This window comes from Pan troglodytes, chromosome 9 (assembly GCF_028858775.2).
Source record: "Pan troglodytes isolate AG18354 chromosome 9, NHGRI_mPanTro3-v2.0_pri, whole genome shotgun sequence".
Taxonomy (NCBI): Eukaryota; Metazoa; Chordata; class Mammalia; order Primates; family Hominidae; genus Pan; species Pan troglodytes.
This window is the reverse complement of record NC_072407.2, coordinates 40655927-40672377: the sequence shown is the minus strand read 5'-3', so window position 1 is coordinate 40672377 and position 16451 is coordinate 40655927. Positions and strand designations below refer to the sequence as shown.

General features: G+C 42.9%; 1 protein-coding gene across 9 annotated transcripts in view; it reads right to left on the bottom strand.

The window, feature by feature from the left end:
• Positions 1-8840: 8840 nt before the first annotated feature.
• The window catches only part of IFTAP (intraflagellar transport associated protein), a 62891-nt gene continuing 55280 nt past the window's right edge, over positions 8841-16451 (bottom strand). For all 9 annotated transcript variants that reach the window (XM_024347045.3, XM_024347040.3, XM_024347042.3 and 6 more), the window contains one exon: positions 8841-9094. In XM_024347045.3, the coding sequence (XP_024202813.3) occupies positions 8927-9094 (168 nt within the window). In that variant the 3' untranslated portion in view covers positions 8841-8926. The remainder of the gene's footprint in view (positions 9095-16451) is intronic.

Genomic DNA, 16451 nt, shown 5'->3' with positions numbered 1-16451 from the left:
GGCATTGGCATATCAATGCTTGTAGGTCTGGTTTTTCAAGACACTTTTTGTTAGAAAAGAAATGTTTTGGGGATCGCTTTTTATTAAAAAAAAAGAATTCCACTGAGAACTTTCACCCTTCCTAGCTGCCTAAAAATAATTTCTTTTTTTTTTTATTTCTTTTTTTTTTTTAATTTTATTTTATTTTTATTGATCATTCTTGGGTGTTTCTCACAGAGGGGGATTTGGCAGGGTCATAGGACACTAGTGGAGGGAAGGTCAGCAGACAAACAAGTGAACAAAGGTCTCTGGTTTTCCTAGGCAGAGTGTTTGTGTCCCTGGGTACTTGAGATTAGGGAGTGGTGATGACTCTTAACGAGCATGCTGCCTTCAAGCATCTGTTTAACAAAGCACATCTTGCACCGCCCTTAATCCATTTAACCCTGAGTGGACACAGCACATGTTTCAGAGAGCACAGGGTTGGGGGTAAGGTCATAGATCAACAGGATCCCAAGGCAGAAGAATTTTTCTTAGTACAGAACAAAATGAAAAGTCTCCCATGTCTACTTCTTTCTACACAGACACGGCAACCATCCGATTTCTCAGTCTTTTCCCCACCTTGTCCCCCTTTCTACTCCAGAAAACTGCCATCGTCATCATGGCCCATTCTCAATGAGCTGTTGGGTACACCTCCCAGACGGGGTGGTGGCCGGGCAGAGGGGCTCCTCACTTCCCAGTAGGGGCGGCCGGGCAGAGGCGCCCCTCAGCTCCCGGACTGGGTAGCTGGCCAGGCGGGGGGCTGACCCCCCCATCTCCCTCCCAGACAGGGAGGCTGGCCGAGCGGGCGGCTGACCCCCTCACCTCCCTCCCGGACGGGGCGGCTGGCCAGGCGTGGGGCTGACCACCCCACCTCCCTCCCGGACGGGGCGGCTGGCCGGGCGTGGGGCTGAGCCCCCCACCTCCCTCCCGGACGGGGCGGCTGGCCGGGTGGGGGGCTGACCCCCCCACCTCCCTCCCGGACGGGGCGGCTGGCCGGGAGGGGGCGCTGACCCCCCCCACCTCCCTCCCGGACGGGGCGGCTGGCCGGGCGGGGGGCTGAGCCCCCCACCTCCCTCCCGGACGGGGCGGCTGGCCGGGCAGAGGGGCTCCTCACTTCCCAGTAGGGGCAGCCGGGCGGAGGTGCCCCTCACCTCCCGGACGGGGCGGCTGGCCGGGCGGGGGGCTGAGCCCCCCACCTCCCTCCTGGATGGGGCGGCTGGCTGGGCAGGGGGCTGAGCCCCCCACCTCCCTCCCAGATGGGGCGGCTGGCCGGGTGGGGGGGCTGACCCCCCCCGACCTCCCTCCCAGACGGAGCGGCTGGCCAGGCGGGGGGCTGACACCCCCACCTCCTTCCCGGACGGGACGGCTGGCCGGGTGGGGGGCTGACCCCCCCACCTCCCTCCCGGACGGGGCGGCTGGCTGGGCAGAGGGGCTCCTGGCTGGACAGAGGGGCTCCTCACTTCCCAGTAGGGGCGGCCGGGCAGAGGTGCCCCTCAGCTCCCGGACCGGGTGGCTGGCCAGGCGGGGGGCTGACCCCCCCCATCTCCCTCCCGGACGGGGCGGCTGGCCGGGCGGGGGGCTGACCCCCCCACCTCCCTCCCGGACGGGGCGGCTGGCCGGGTGGGGGGGCTGACCCCCCCACCTCCCTCCCGGATGGAGCGGCTGGCCAGGCAGGGGGCTGACCCCCCCACCTCCCTCCCGGACGGGGCGGCTGGCTGGGCAGAGGGGCTCCTGGCTGGGCAGAGGGGCTCCTCACTTCCCAGTAGGGGCGGCCGGGCAGAGGCACCCCTCACCTCCCAGACGGGGCGGCTGGCCGGGCGGGGGGCTGAGCCCCCCACCTCCCTCCCGGATGGGGCGGCTGGCCGGGCGGGGGGCTGACCCCCACCTCCCTCCCGGACCGGGTGGCTGCCGGGCGGAGACGCTCCTCACTTCCCAGACGGGGTGGCAGCCAGGCGGAGGGGCTCCTCACTTCTCAGACGGGGCAGTTGCCAGGCAGAGGGTCTCCTCACTTCTCAGACGGGGCGGCCGGGCAGAGACGCTCCTCACCTCCCAGACGGGGTCGCAGCCGGGCCGAGGCGCTCCTCACATCCCAGACGGGGCGGCGGGGCAGAGGCGCTCCCCACATCTCAGACGATGGGCTGCCGGGCAGAGACGCTCCTCACTTCCTAGATGGGATGGCGGCCGGGCAGAGACGCTCCTCACTTTCCAGACTGGGCAGCCAGGCAGAGGGGCTCCTCACATCCCAGACGATGGGCAGCCAGGCAGAGACGCTCCTCACTTCCCAGGCGGGGTGGCAGCCGGGCAGAGGCTGCAATCTCCGCACTTTGGGGGGCCAAGGCAGGCGGCTGGGAGGTGGAGGCCGTAGCGAGCTGAGATCACGCCACTGCACTCCAGCCTGGGCACCATTGAGCACTGAGTGAATGAGACTCCGTCTGCAATCCCGGCACCTCGGGAGGCCGAGGCTGGCGGATCACTCGCAGCTAGGAGCTGGAGACCAGTCCGGCCAACACAGCGAAACCCCGTCCCCACCAAAAAAACATGAAAACCAGTCAGGCGTGGCGGCGCGCGCCTGCAATCACAGGCACTCGGCAGGCTGAGGCAGGAGAATCAGGCAGGGAGGCTGCAGCGAGCCGAGATGGAAGCAGTACAGTCCACCTTTGGCCCGGCATGAGAGGGAGACCGTGGAAAGGAGAGGGAGAGGGAGACGGAAGAGGGAGAGGGAGAGGGAGAGGGAGAGGGAGACGGGAGAGGGAGAGGGAGACGGGAGAGGGAGAGGGAGACGGGAGAGGGAGAGGGAGACGGGAGAGGGAGAGGGAGACGGGAGAGGGAGAGGGAGACGGGAGAGGGAGCAAAATAATTTCTTAATAATGCCTGCATTAATATCAGTATTACATCACATGAATTGCTCCTGAATAGGATTTTCAATTTAAGACGTCATAACAAAGTTTCAAAAGAGCAATTGAGGAGTGGATAAAGTTCCCATGAGAACGAACTTTCTCTCAATTCTCTACGGGATTCTGATGAATAAAAGAAAGAAACTTGTTGAACATAGAACAGTTCTGTAGAACAGGCCAGGCTTCCCAAATTTGCACTGGCCATCAGATTTTTATCAGTCTAGGAAGTAAAACACTTAGGTATGCCTTAAATACAAAAAGTGCTCAATATACATCTAACCAAATTGAACTGATGAAATGGACCTCCAAGTTCTTCAAGCTGCTAAGCTTATATTTTTAGGTTTGATTCATTTAGTAAATATTTATTGAACCCCTACTTTACTGCAGGGCCTTTTCAGGGGTTGGGGCAGCTGCAATGTAAAGGCAGACTGGGTTCATGCCTTCTTGTAGCTCACGTTCTAAAGGGAGAGTCAGATAATAAACAAAACAAGGGTGCACAGTGATAGGGATGGAGGCTTGTGGGAAAAAGATTAAATAGGGCTGTCAGAGAGAGATTCTGGGAAGATATATATCACCTAAGGCCTGAATAATAACAAGGATCCAGCCAAATGAATACCAGGGAAGACCAATGAGAAGGAAAAACAAGAATGAAAGCCCTAAGGTGGAAAAAAGGCAGAGTGTTTGAAAAACAAACAAAAAATAATACGAACTGGCCAGAACACAGTAAAAAATGAGGAAGATGGTGCTAGATGAGATTGGAGAGTCACGTAAGGGCCATATTACATAAAGCTGGGTAAGCCATGGTGAGGAGGATGGATTGCTTTTTTACATATGGAGAAATGTCTTTCTAGAAAATTCTCAGTAAGATGGTCTCTTTCACGTCATTTCACATGCTACTGTGTTCACTTACCATCAACTTCCAAGAAGCAAGCAAATGAAATGAAAATGTTTTCCCTTAACTTTTTCGTATGTTAATTCAACCACAGTCACTTAACACACAGGGAAAAGTTCTTTTTTAAAAGAACTTTTAAAAAAAGAGGACACTGTCCAGGAGCAGTAGCTCACACCTATAATCCCAGTGCTCTGGGGGGGCCAAGGTGGGAGGATCACTTGAGCCCAGGAGTTCGAGACCAGTCTGGGCAACATAGTGAGACCCCGTCTCTATAAAAAAATTAAAAATTAGCTCGATATGGTGGCATGAACCTGTGGTACCACCTACTCAGGAGCCTGAAGTGGGAGGATCGCTTGAGGCCAGAAGTTCAAGGCTACAGTGAGTTATAATCACGCCACTGCACTCTAATCTGGGTGACAGAGGGAGATTTGTGTCTAAATAAATAAATAAACAAAATGAGAATATAGTTGTATGTGTTTGGAGGAATATAAAAGAGAATTCTTGACAAAGGGAGTCAAGGAAATTCAAAATTGGAGCAGAATTTTTCTTCTTCTTCTTGTGCTATGCCACACAAGATGGATCCTGAAAGTAGTAAGATCTCTCAGTGTGTCACCATGCTGAACAAGCCAGGACTGGTGCCACAGGCTTGAAGTGATATTTACTCTACTTCGATTTAGTTCGTGTTGCAATGGTCACATTATTTAAAGGTACTTTTAAAATTTTCGTGTTCTTCCCTCCCATTTTGGTGTATACACCCAGATGCTTCTCCTTATATTCTACTCTTTATTAATCTTATTTTTGTTGCCACAGCCTAATCCAGGTAAACATTTTCCATCCTTACAAGTGCAGGATTACTTGGTTAGGGTTTGCCAACCAGTGTAAAACATACCATTTCCATCAATTTAAGGGATTGCTAAGACTGAAAGGCGGTCATGAAGAAGTTATTTGCTAGTTAGGGCAAGGGTAATGGTACGATGGAGACAAAACAATTTCATTCAAAGACTTTAAGGGACTCATTTTCCACCGTCACTTTCACCATAATACACAATTTCCCCTCAAATAATTCAGGGATCAAAAATTGTCAAGAGGAATGAAGCCAAGACATAGTATACCAACCCTACAGATAGAAATGTTCCACCTGCCATCTTCTCTGCCTAGTTGAGTAATGAAACACTTCACTGAAATGTAGTTCTTTGTAAACACTTAAAAAGGTGGTTTTGTTTCTTCTATTATAAAACTATTTAAGTCCATAAAATGGAGATGTTGTAAAAATGATGAAGTCTTGGCCGGGTGCAGTGGTTCACGCTTGTAATCCCAGCACTTTGGGAGGCCAAAACAGGAGGATCACTTGAGGCCAGGAGTTAGAGACCAGCCTGGGAAACATAGTGAAACCCTGTCTCTGTGGAAAAAAAATAATGTTTTAAAAAACAGCCAGACATGGTGGCTCACACCTGTAGTCCTAGCTATTCAGCAGGCTGAGGTGGGAAGATTGCTTGGGGTCAGGAGTTCGAGGCTGCTATGATTGTGCCACGGCACGCCAGCCTGAGTGACAGAACTTCTGTCTCTTAAAAAAAAGTAAAGTCTGTTTTATTGAAACTACCAAAAGGCTATATAAAGAGAGCCAAAAGAGTATCCACTCCTGTGAACAATTATATAACAAGGTTATCTCAAGTCAAAGAGTACATAGATTGCACACTAAAATCTTGTCTTAACCCCACAATTGCTCTCTCATTTCCACAATGCACTAGTCAAAAATCCTCGCTGCTTCTGCTCCCAAACCTCATCCAATCTATGCCCTCCACTTTTACCCACACAGACTATCCTTCGAACTTGTCTCCCTGATTGACCTATATTCATTTTACCTCTCACATTCACGCTGAAGTTACCTTTCTGAAATACATTTTTGATCGTGTTATTCCTCTGCATGAACACATTAAATAGCTCCCTATCAACTAGAGAATAAAGTCTACAGCACACGAGGCCTGCAGAATCTGGCCCCAGCCTACATTTCCAACTTCCTCTCCTGCAGTTATCCCGTTTATCCCATACACTAGAAAACTATGGTTTTACTTTAACCAAGCAATAGTTTGTCACACTCCATTACACCTCTGTGCATTATTCCCTTAGACTGTAATGTGTTTCCCCCTTTTCTGCCTCTAAAACTCCTACTAATTCTTTACAGCCAAGCTTAAACATCAGTTTCTCTGTGAGGAGTCCCTAGTTCTCCAAAGCATGATTTAAAAACTCCAAAATGTTTTGTCCCAGTAGCTCTTGGTATACACCAGTCTCACAACTAAGATTATCGTCGACTAAAGTGCTGTCAAATATAAATATGCATGCCACATGTGTAATTTCAAATTTCCCAGTAGTCTCACGAAAAAGGTAAAGAGAAATTGGTGGATTTTAATAATATATTTTAACTATTTAATCAAAAATAGTACCATTTCAACATATACTAATACAAAAAATATAACAAGAAAGTCACATTTTTTCACTACTAATTCTTTGAAATCCCATACATATTTTATACTTGCAGCATATTTTAAATTCAAACACTAAGCTGTGATGGTTAATATTGTCAACTTGATTGAAGGATGCAAAGTATCATTCCTGGGTGTGTCTGTGAGGGTGTTGCCAAAGGAGATTCACATTTGAGTCAGTGAACTGGGAGAGACAGACCCATCCTCAATCTAGATGGGCACCATCTAATCAGCTGCCAGCGTGGCTAGAATAAAGCAGGCAGGAGATGGAAGAGCAGACTTGCTGAGTCATCTGGCCTTCATCTTTCTCCTGTGCTGGGTGCTTCCTGCCCTGAAACACTGGACTCCAAGTTCTTCAGCTTTTGGACTCTTGGACTTACACCAGTGATTTGCCAAGGGCTCTCAGGCCTTCAGCCACAGACTGAAGGCTGTACTGCCGGCTTCCCTACTTTTGAGGTACTGGGACTCTGACTGGCTTCCTTGCTCCTCAGCTTGCAGACGGTCTATTGTGAGACTTCACCTTGTGATTGTAAGAGTCAATTCTCCTAATAAGCTTCCCTTCATATATATATATATGTATGTATCTTATTAGTTCTGTCCCTCTAGAGAACCCTAATACACTAAGCTGTTTTCCAAAATAACTGATCTGCATTTACATTTCATAAAATGTATAATTGCAAAAGTAGATTCACATACCCAAATTGTTCTAAATGTACTTGAAAGTTTTCTAATAACTGAATCAAATATCAGTTTTCTATTTTAAATTGAAATAAAAATTAAATAACAGCTGAAACTTTCTCATTCACTATATTTCAAGTACTCTAGTGTACTAGAATGCAGCTAGTGGCTATTATATTGGACAATATAGCTTGTAATTATTTGTGTATACATCTCTCTTCCCTACTTAATTGGACCATGTCTAACTTGCCTGTATCCTCCCCACTGCCTAGCATAAAGCTTGAACACACAAATGGAGCTTTATGAAAGTTTGTTGAATAAGTAAAAATAAATGTGGCAGACACTTGACTCTAGGGCAACATGAAATCAAGAGCATTCTTTTGTAAAAAATATAAATGGTGTTTTTATGAATACATATACACACTCAAAACACACACACACAATTCCTCATACACACACAAGCACAAGTACATGCATACAAGCACAGGCCTGCAGCATTATTCACAATAGCCAAGATATGGAAACAACCTAAATGTTCATTGATGGATGGATAAAGAAAATGTAGTGTATACATAAAATGGAATACTACTCAGCCTTAAAAAAAGAAGGAAATCCTGCTGTATGCGACAACATGGGCATACCTGAAGGGCATTATGCTAAGTGAAATAAGTCAATCACAGAAGGACAAATACCCCATGTCCACTTATATGAGCTATCTATAAAGTCAAACTCATAGAAGCAGAAAGTAGGATGGAGGTTGCCAGGGTTTTGGGGAAGGGGGAAAAGGAGAGTTGCTGTTCCGTGAGTATAGTTTCAGTTATACATGAATACATTCCAGAGATCTGCTGCACAACACTGTGCATATAGGTAACAAGACTGTATTGTACACTTAAACATTTAAGAGAGTAGAGCTCATGTGAAGTTCTTACCACGCACACACACACAAAAAGAAAACTAATCGCGAAAAATAAAACAACAAAAAAAACAACTCTGGTGTGGAATATTGATAGTAAGGGAGTCTAAGTTGGGGAGACGCAGGGGGTGCATGAAAACGATGCTGTCTTCCTCAATTTTTCTGTGAACATAAAACTGCTCTGAAAAACAAAGTGTACTTAAAAGAAAGAGAAAAGAAAATCAGTTAAGTACATTCAATTTGTTACTAATTCCTTCAATAATAAAAATTAATTGAAACATATTACTCCCCTTCCTCTGGGCCTTCATCCCTCTTTTCTCCTTGCCTTAATGCATGTATGGGTATGCTACATAATTAGCACTTCATCATGTGTTTTTATATTCTCTAGTTGTTTTGCCTTCTCAAGTTGTATTTTAAGCTTCTGGAGATAGAGATCTTCCTTGTATTTTGCAACCGTTATCACACATGGTTTAATGGTAATAATGAAATGCAAGAATTTAATATGTGACATATCATCAATTCTCAGATGGCTTTTTTAAGTAAAGCCTTTCCCAATCAATTCCAGAAGCCTAATCTCTCAACAACACTCACATTGATAGCACTATCTCTGGACAGCTAGGACCCAGACCTACTCATATTGGCAATTTTTCTCTAATATGCTACAATGTGTTTTCGTCTGCAATTGTTCTTTACTCTCAAGAAAGTGGGATCATGTTTCTGACCTTTAATACAGCACCCCACATCACTTAGTGCAATGCTTTCATCAAAATGGATCCTTCCATAGATGCTGATTCCTGTTCCCATTTCCCACTCCCATCTCCTCCAACCAGCCACAAGATGCAACAATGACATGGCGAGAGAGAATTCTGTAAGGGCAGCAATCTCCTTGGCCTTGTTGCTCTATATCCCTAATAACAGGTAACTCTGATAAATGAGTGCACACATGTAAATTTCCACAAAGGGAATTACAGTAGGTTTATCTTTTATTCTAATGTTGCTAGAATAAGAACAAAATTAAAATAAGCACACACACACAAAATGCCTCTGTGAATCAGTCACAGGATTTCTCTAAGTCTGGGCTGGTGTCCTTTCTCTTCTGCTGCTTGCATAGCTCTTTGATGTTCTCTATCTCTGTAGGACTAAACTTGGAGGTTAGCGTCACATTGTCATAATCAAATTCTTCATCAAGTGAAAAAGGTTGAACTTCATCTCCAAGTATCTATAAAAGGTAACAAAGGAGGAAAAAACATACACAATCATTGTAAATGAAGATAAAGTTGAAAAATTAACTCCCTATTAATATTTAATTAAACCTTTTCTCAGACTTCAGCACTCTCAGCTGATTAAGCTGTTTTTAAGTAAAGGCATAAATTTAATTATTCAATTTGACCTAATTTAAGTCTCTTAATATGCTCCATTTGTACCAGGCTGTATCTGAATGAATATCATTAACTAATGCTGCCCAAGGCAAGAATCAGAAAGTCTCCCTTGCATATACTCATTATACATTTTACCACTTGTAGTGTCAGGATTACAGAAGCATACAGAAAAACCAACAGTTATATTAAAATGTGAGAAAAATACACACTAAGATTTTTTTATCAACCTTAAATAGATTTTCACCACTTGCTAAAAAAGATCTATATTAATAAAACTTACTTTTTAAAGATAAAAATACCCTACATTGAATATACTTCTTCAGATAATACCTATAACTCTTGGCTAGTAACAGTAAAACTTGAAACATATTTTAAATTTAAAAGTCCAGGATCTCTTTTTTTCTACCAAGAAGTTAAAAATATTACAGTTTATCTGTAAGTAAAGTAGTTACAAAGAGATGTAATAATTTTGAATCTATTCATAATTTGTGAGTTTTAAAGACTTCCTAAAGGAAGGCAGATAAAAAAGCATATTTTCCAATAAACCAAGAGTATGCCTTAAATCTCTTGTATCACCCCCTAAAAAGCCTCTCCAAAAACAAATGGTGTGTGATACAATGAAATCATCCAGTACTTCTATGTAGCTCCACAATATGCATAGTGATGCTGAAATAATTGAAAACTATGGTTTATGCAAGAATGAAAAAATGTCCCGAAGCTATAACCAGCTTTAAATATTCTTGCATGGAAGATGATCTCATTGAGTGGCTTATGCAATGTTGGTAAAAATGTAGCATGTATCTCAGAAACTATCTGCTGTTACTAAAGGTGAAAGAAAAAATAATGAGTAGTTATCTCCTATCTGTTCCACAAGTTATGTTTTGAAGTTAGGTGTGCAGTGCTAATAGCAAACGCTCAGCCATTTATCATCCTTTCTTAGTAAAATCAGCAGGAGAACAACTTCTGGAGATGCGTTCATTTCCTGTTTATCAGAAAGGACCTTAGTACTTTCCTGACAAAACTGCCACTGAGTTTCCATGGTGAGTTTGCCACGGTGAGTTTCCACCATGTGTCAGCCCTGATACTAGGAACCACATGGCATCAGCAGTGATATTCAAGCAACCCTGCTGGTAGTCACTGTTACCCCTACCTTATAAAGCTCTGAAAGGTTAAGTAACTTGCCAAAAATACACAGTTAGTAAGGGAGAGAAGCAATATTTGGATCCAGGGTAATCTGCTTCAAATAAAGCCTCACCTGCTCAACAGAAACACCAGCAAGAATCAACCTTGAAGTTTTCACTAAGCCAAGTCACAGCTCTTTGGAGAGAAGACCTTTTCTAAATAAGATGATCCATTCTCACAGCCTACCATTAGAAAACTGTACTCAAGGCTACATGTAATACCATGACTATCTTAAAACCCAGCTGTACACAAAAAGCAAATCAGCCTGCAAGGCTGATCAGTCCATTTTGATCACTGTCTGAGATCAAATTTATCATCAACACAGCCAAAGTGACAGTGGGACAGTCTTGCTTAGATGGCTCAAATGCAGAAACACACACACACAATGACACAAGATGTTCATTTCCTGAAAGTTAAGTGTTCTTGCTGTCTCCAGCTCTACTCAGCAGTAAGTACTGAGGCCTGCAGGCTTGGCCACAAGCCCATCTGGAGCCGATTCTAGCTGATCCTGGCAAAACATAAGGAGGAGACCCTGTTTCCACCAATATATTCAGTCTGATGGGAATTTTGCTGCCCTTTCATGCCTGGGTAAAGGCCTTTCATCACATGTCTATTAAGCTTCAAGCTGCCTATACCTGCATGTGTCCCCTATACTAGGTCTTTAAATTCTACCTTCAAGCCTCTAAAACCTGCCTACACCTTACTAGCCATCCTCACTAGATGCAGTCACTTTGTCTTCACCCACCTCTCACTTAGGGGTTAGAATACAATTTCAAATTAGACAAATCCGTTTGCCGTGTTAAAATCTCAGTGACACCATACCATGCCCCCGACTCCCTCTACAGAACACAAATAACCTCAATCCCCACCTCCCTTCCCTTTACCTGTTCACTCAATAAACATTTATTATATAGCAGATTCTGGGAACATAAAGTGATTATAGCAAAATCTGTGTCTACAAGGTTTCATAACTTCAGGGAGAAGACAGAAGTATAGGAATGATTTCAGTATCACGTGCTTTGCTCTCCAATAGAGGAATGCAAAAAAGGGAAACAGAAGCATAGAGAGGAAAGTGCAGAAGCTTCACTTACTCTTCTATTTTTTTTTGAGACAGAGACTCCCTCTGTCGCCCAGGCAGGAGTGCAGTGGCATGATCTCAGCTCACTGAAACCTCCACCTCCCAGGTTCAAGCAATTCTCCTGCCTCAGCCTCCTGAGTAGCTGGGACAACTGGCGCATACCACCAGGCCTGGCTAATTTTTGTATTTTTAGTAGAGATAGGGTTTCGCCATGTTGGCCAGGCTGGTTTCAAACTCCTGGCCTCAAGTGATCCACCCACTGCAGCCTCCCAGAATGCTGGGATTACAGGCATGAGCCACTGCACCTGGCCTCTTACTCTTGATTGAGTTTTGCCACTCTCCAGAAAATCCTACTAGCCTCCCCACACATCACTTCACTTATTACCTACCTCATCCTAGCAACCCAGATAAAGTAAGGCTTGTATTTTGGACTTACTTCTAAACTCTGATCAGGGCTCCCACGGCCAAGTTGGTTCTAGATACGGCCCAACCCATTGCCTTCTTAAGATTCTCCCTTCCCTGAGGTCTCAAACTACCTTGTGGCTATAATATCCAAACTTATGGTACTAGAGATATAGAAATTTATTCTTAAATAGAAACATCTTATTTTCCTTTAAGTTTTTTTTTAATACATTTACATTCTTCTCTGTCATGGAGGATGATTTTCTTCATCAGTCACTTGGTACTAACCATAACAATAACATGGAATAAAGTTTTCAGCAAGTCAGTAAAGATAATGTTAACACAAAGATTATTCATTTATAATATCCTTCAATGTATAAAAATATAATTAAAAATATAAATTTCTTCACTAAGAAATTAAGGGTTATCAACAGCAGCTATTAGATTTTCTAGGCAATCAGTTAGACACTGAGATACTAAAGCAAGAAATAAAGAATAGTAATAATGTCACATTTGCAATGCCAAAACATGACATTCAGGACACTCTAAACCATTTTGGGGATATACTGTAATGTGGCCAGTACATCCCTGAGTCGAAATGTCAGAGGAATAGCCTCCTGCAATCATTGAGATATTTTACATTCTTTCCACAAACTCTATATTCCTATTAAATTCTAGTCACTGTGTTAGGTGCTGGGGATACAAAGATGAAGACCTATATGAAATCACAAACAATGAGATAAACACACAAACAAATCATTAGAGTAAAATGTGGTAAGAACAGGGTGATGGGAACACAGAAGGAATACCTGACCCAGACTAAGTTGGAGGGGATTGGGAAGGAATCAGAGAAGGCGTCTTGGAACAGGTGATATCTGAGCTGACTCTTAAAGGGTAAACATTAGTTTACAAGTTGACAAAGGAGAGCTTTGCTGACAGGGGGAGTTTCCATGAGCAGACCATGGAAATAAGATGCAGAATTTCATATTTGTGAGTCTGAAAGTAGGTGAGCATTGTCAGAGCACAAAGTGTAAGTCGGAGAGTAGCAAGAGACAAATATGGTGCCAAATCATCCTAGAGATGATGAAAAGTCACTGAAGAATTTTTTGAAGGCAGGGAAAACATTTGGTCATCTATGCATTTCAGATAAATTCCTTCATCCATTAAATTTTTATTAAGTACCTACAATGAGACAGGTGCTGGAGTAAAAAAAAAAAGAAAAAAAATGCCCTGCCCTGTTGGAAATTATATGAGACAGATCACTATGAAGGTTAAACAAAAGGTAGATTTGAGTGGGATAAGCCTGGAGCCAGAAGAGTACTCAGGAACCTGCTAAAGCAGTTCAGTAAGAGATCATGAGAACAGGGGACTGGTAGCAGAGATTTGAAAAATCTGTAGAAAGTGAAATTGGCAGCACTCGATAAGTGACTGGATATGGAAATGTAAAAAAAAGGAAGAATGCAGAAAGGGAAGCAGGTAAAGATAAGCACAGTTCAATTTGAATGTACCTGAAGGAATCTAGATGAATTGAATATACAAACTTGAAACTGAAAAAAAAGGTGTGAAGCTAGAGATACCAATTTGGAGATGAAGATGGATTCAAGTATGTAGGCTGGGAAGAACTATAGGTTAACCACAGAATGCAAAGGAACACCAACTCATAAGGGATGGATGGAGAGAAAACCCAAAGGAGTCGGGGAAAACACAATTTGAGAAATACATAAAGAATCACAGGAGATCATTGATGGACTTTTGGGCTCCTGTGCAGCACACCAACATGGTACATGTATACATATGTAACAAACCTGCACATTGTGCACATGTACCGTAGAACTTAGAGTATAATAAAAAATAAAAAAATAAAATAAAATAAAGAATCACAGGAGAAAAGTGAAGTGAGAACCAATGAAGCAAGAGTGCCAGAGGAAGGTCAATGGTGTCAAACACGGTAGAGAGATCCATTAAAAGGAAGACTGGAAAGTGTCCGCTGGATTTGGCAATCATAAAGCAATTGACGCCTTCATTCTGAAAACATCCAGGCAGGCAATTGGAGCCAAGGATATTTTACAATATATTGAAGAGTCTAATGGCTTTTCAATTCTGGATGAAAAGAGAGACATAAGAACAGACAGTAACCAAAGAGGGGTCCAAGATGAAGGGAAGCTTGTTTTCCTTGTTTTGTTTCATTTTGTTAAGGATAGGAAAGACTTAAACACGTTTACATGTTGACGGGAATGAACAAATAGAAAAGACAGAATGACCCCAACCACGTTATAACCGTATACCAGAAAATCACTCCCATTTAGTGGTGAGGTTTATTGTTTATTTATGTGTTCATTTAATAAATGTTTACTGTATGCCTACTATATGCATGGCACTGAGCTCGGCACTAGTTCTGACTTTGCATGTTAATTACGTAAGCTTATGATGGCATGCATGAGTGAATTTAGTCTTCCAAGACAGGAGACACATAAGTAATTCAAAGTGAGCCCAGGTAGGGGCACACCGCAATTCAGAAGATATCACTGCGGTCTTCTAAATGACAGCTTTTCAAATACGGAAAGGTTGCATTTCTATGTATATATTTCAGTTATTGGCTATTGTGGCATACTTTGGAAATTCTCTTCTTTCAAGTTCAGTTTGTGTTAGAGTTCAAAGCTATAAGATGCCAAGGTTTTTAGATTACAAACTGAAATTATGATTTATTTCAGTAAAGACTTTGTGCAATGGAACACCAAGTCCCCTTCTGCTAAACAAAAACAACCATGAATTAAGTTATTAACTTGTTATTTTTGCCTAAGGAGCTGAAAGAAATATGTGGATTTCAGGTGTCTAATTTCAAATCTAATTGAAACCTTTTTGTAGCCTCTCAGGGAATAAAATTTGTACGATATTGGAAAACTTTGAGTCCCCTTAAAATTGCTCATGTGACTTATTCTAACAGAGACACTGTTGATGGAGAGATTGTTTTCATTCATAGTACCACATAGGCAAATTAAAGAAAATAGAACTAATGCTTACATCAATAATGGTGGCATTTAGCTGTAGGCTACTATACAAAGTAATATGGTAAATAAACTGTCTTTATAGGTGAAAATTTTTAGAGTCCTATTATGAATTGGAAAAACAGGAGAGCTCCTATTAAAATACCACACAAGTTTCTTCTATGACCTCTTCTACAGTTTTCACGGGGAGAGGGTGGGTATCACAAATTTTCATCCTCCTAATAACAACTCTCTTTGTTCTGTCTACAGAACAAAGCAGCTTGAAGCAGCTTCAAACTTCCAAAGTTCATCAAAATAAAGTAACTAAGGCAAGGTAATTCTATACACATAATTCTATATGCAATTATGTATGTGTGTAGAACCAATGGTAAAATCATGATTATCTCAATAGATGCAGAAAAGGCCTTTGACAAAATTCAACAGCCCTTCATGCTAAAAACTCTCAATAAATTAAGTATTGATGGGACATATCTCAAAATAATAAGAGCTACTTATGACAAACCCACAGCCAATATCATACTGAATGGGCAAAAACTGGAAGCATTCCCTTTGAAAACTGGCACAAGATAGGGATGCCCTCTTTCACCACTCCTATTCAACATAGTGTTGGAAGTTCTGGCCAGGGCAATCAGGCAGGAGAAAGAAATAAAGGGTATTCAATTAGGAAGAGAGGAAGTCAAATTGTCCCTGTTTGCAGATTATATGAGTGTATATTTAGAAAACCCCATCGTCTCAGCCCAAAATCTCCTTAAGCTGATAAGTAACTTCAGCAAAGTCTCAGGATACAAAATCAATGTGCAAAAATCACAAGCATTCTTATACACCAATAACTGACAGCCAAATCAAGAGTGAACTCCCATTCACAATTGCTTCAAAGAGAATAAAATACCTAGGAATCCAACTTACAAGGGATGTGAAGGACCTCTTCAAGGAGAACTACAAACCACTGCTCAACGAAATAAAAGAGAACACAAACAAATGGAAGAACATTCCATGTTCATGGATAGGAAGAATCAATATCATGAAAATGGCCATACTGCTCAAGGTAACTTATAGATTCAATGCCATCCCCATCAAGCTACCAATGACTTTCTTCATAGAATTGGAAAAAACTACTTTAAAGTTCATATGGAACCAAAAAAGAGCCTGCATTGCCAAGACAATCCTAAGCCAAAAGAACAAAGCTGGAGGCATCATGCTACCTGACTTCAAACTACAGTAGAAGGCTACAGTAACCAAAACAGCATGGTACTGGTACCAAAACAGAGATATAGACCAATGGAACAGAACAGAGCCCTCAGAAATAATACCACACATCTACAACCATCTCATCTTTGACAAACCTGACAAAAACAAGAGATGGGGAAAGGATTCCCTATTTAATAAATGGTGCTGGGAAAACTGGCTAGCCATATGTAGAAAGCTGAAACTGGATCCCTTCCTTACACCTTATTCAAAAATTAATTCAAGATGGATTAAAGATTTAAACATTAGACCTAAAACCATAAAAACCCTAGAAGAAAACCTAGG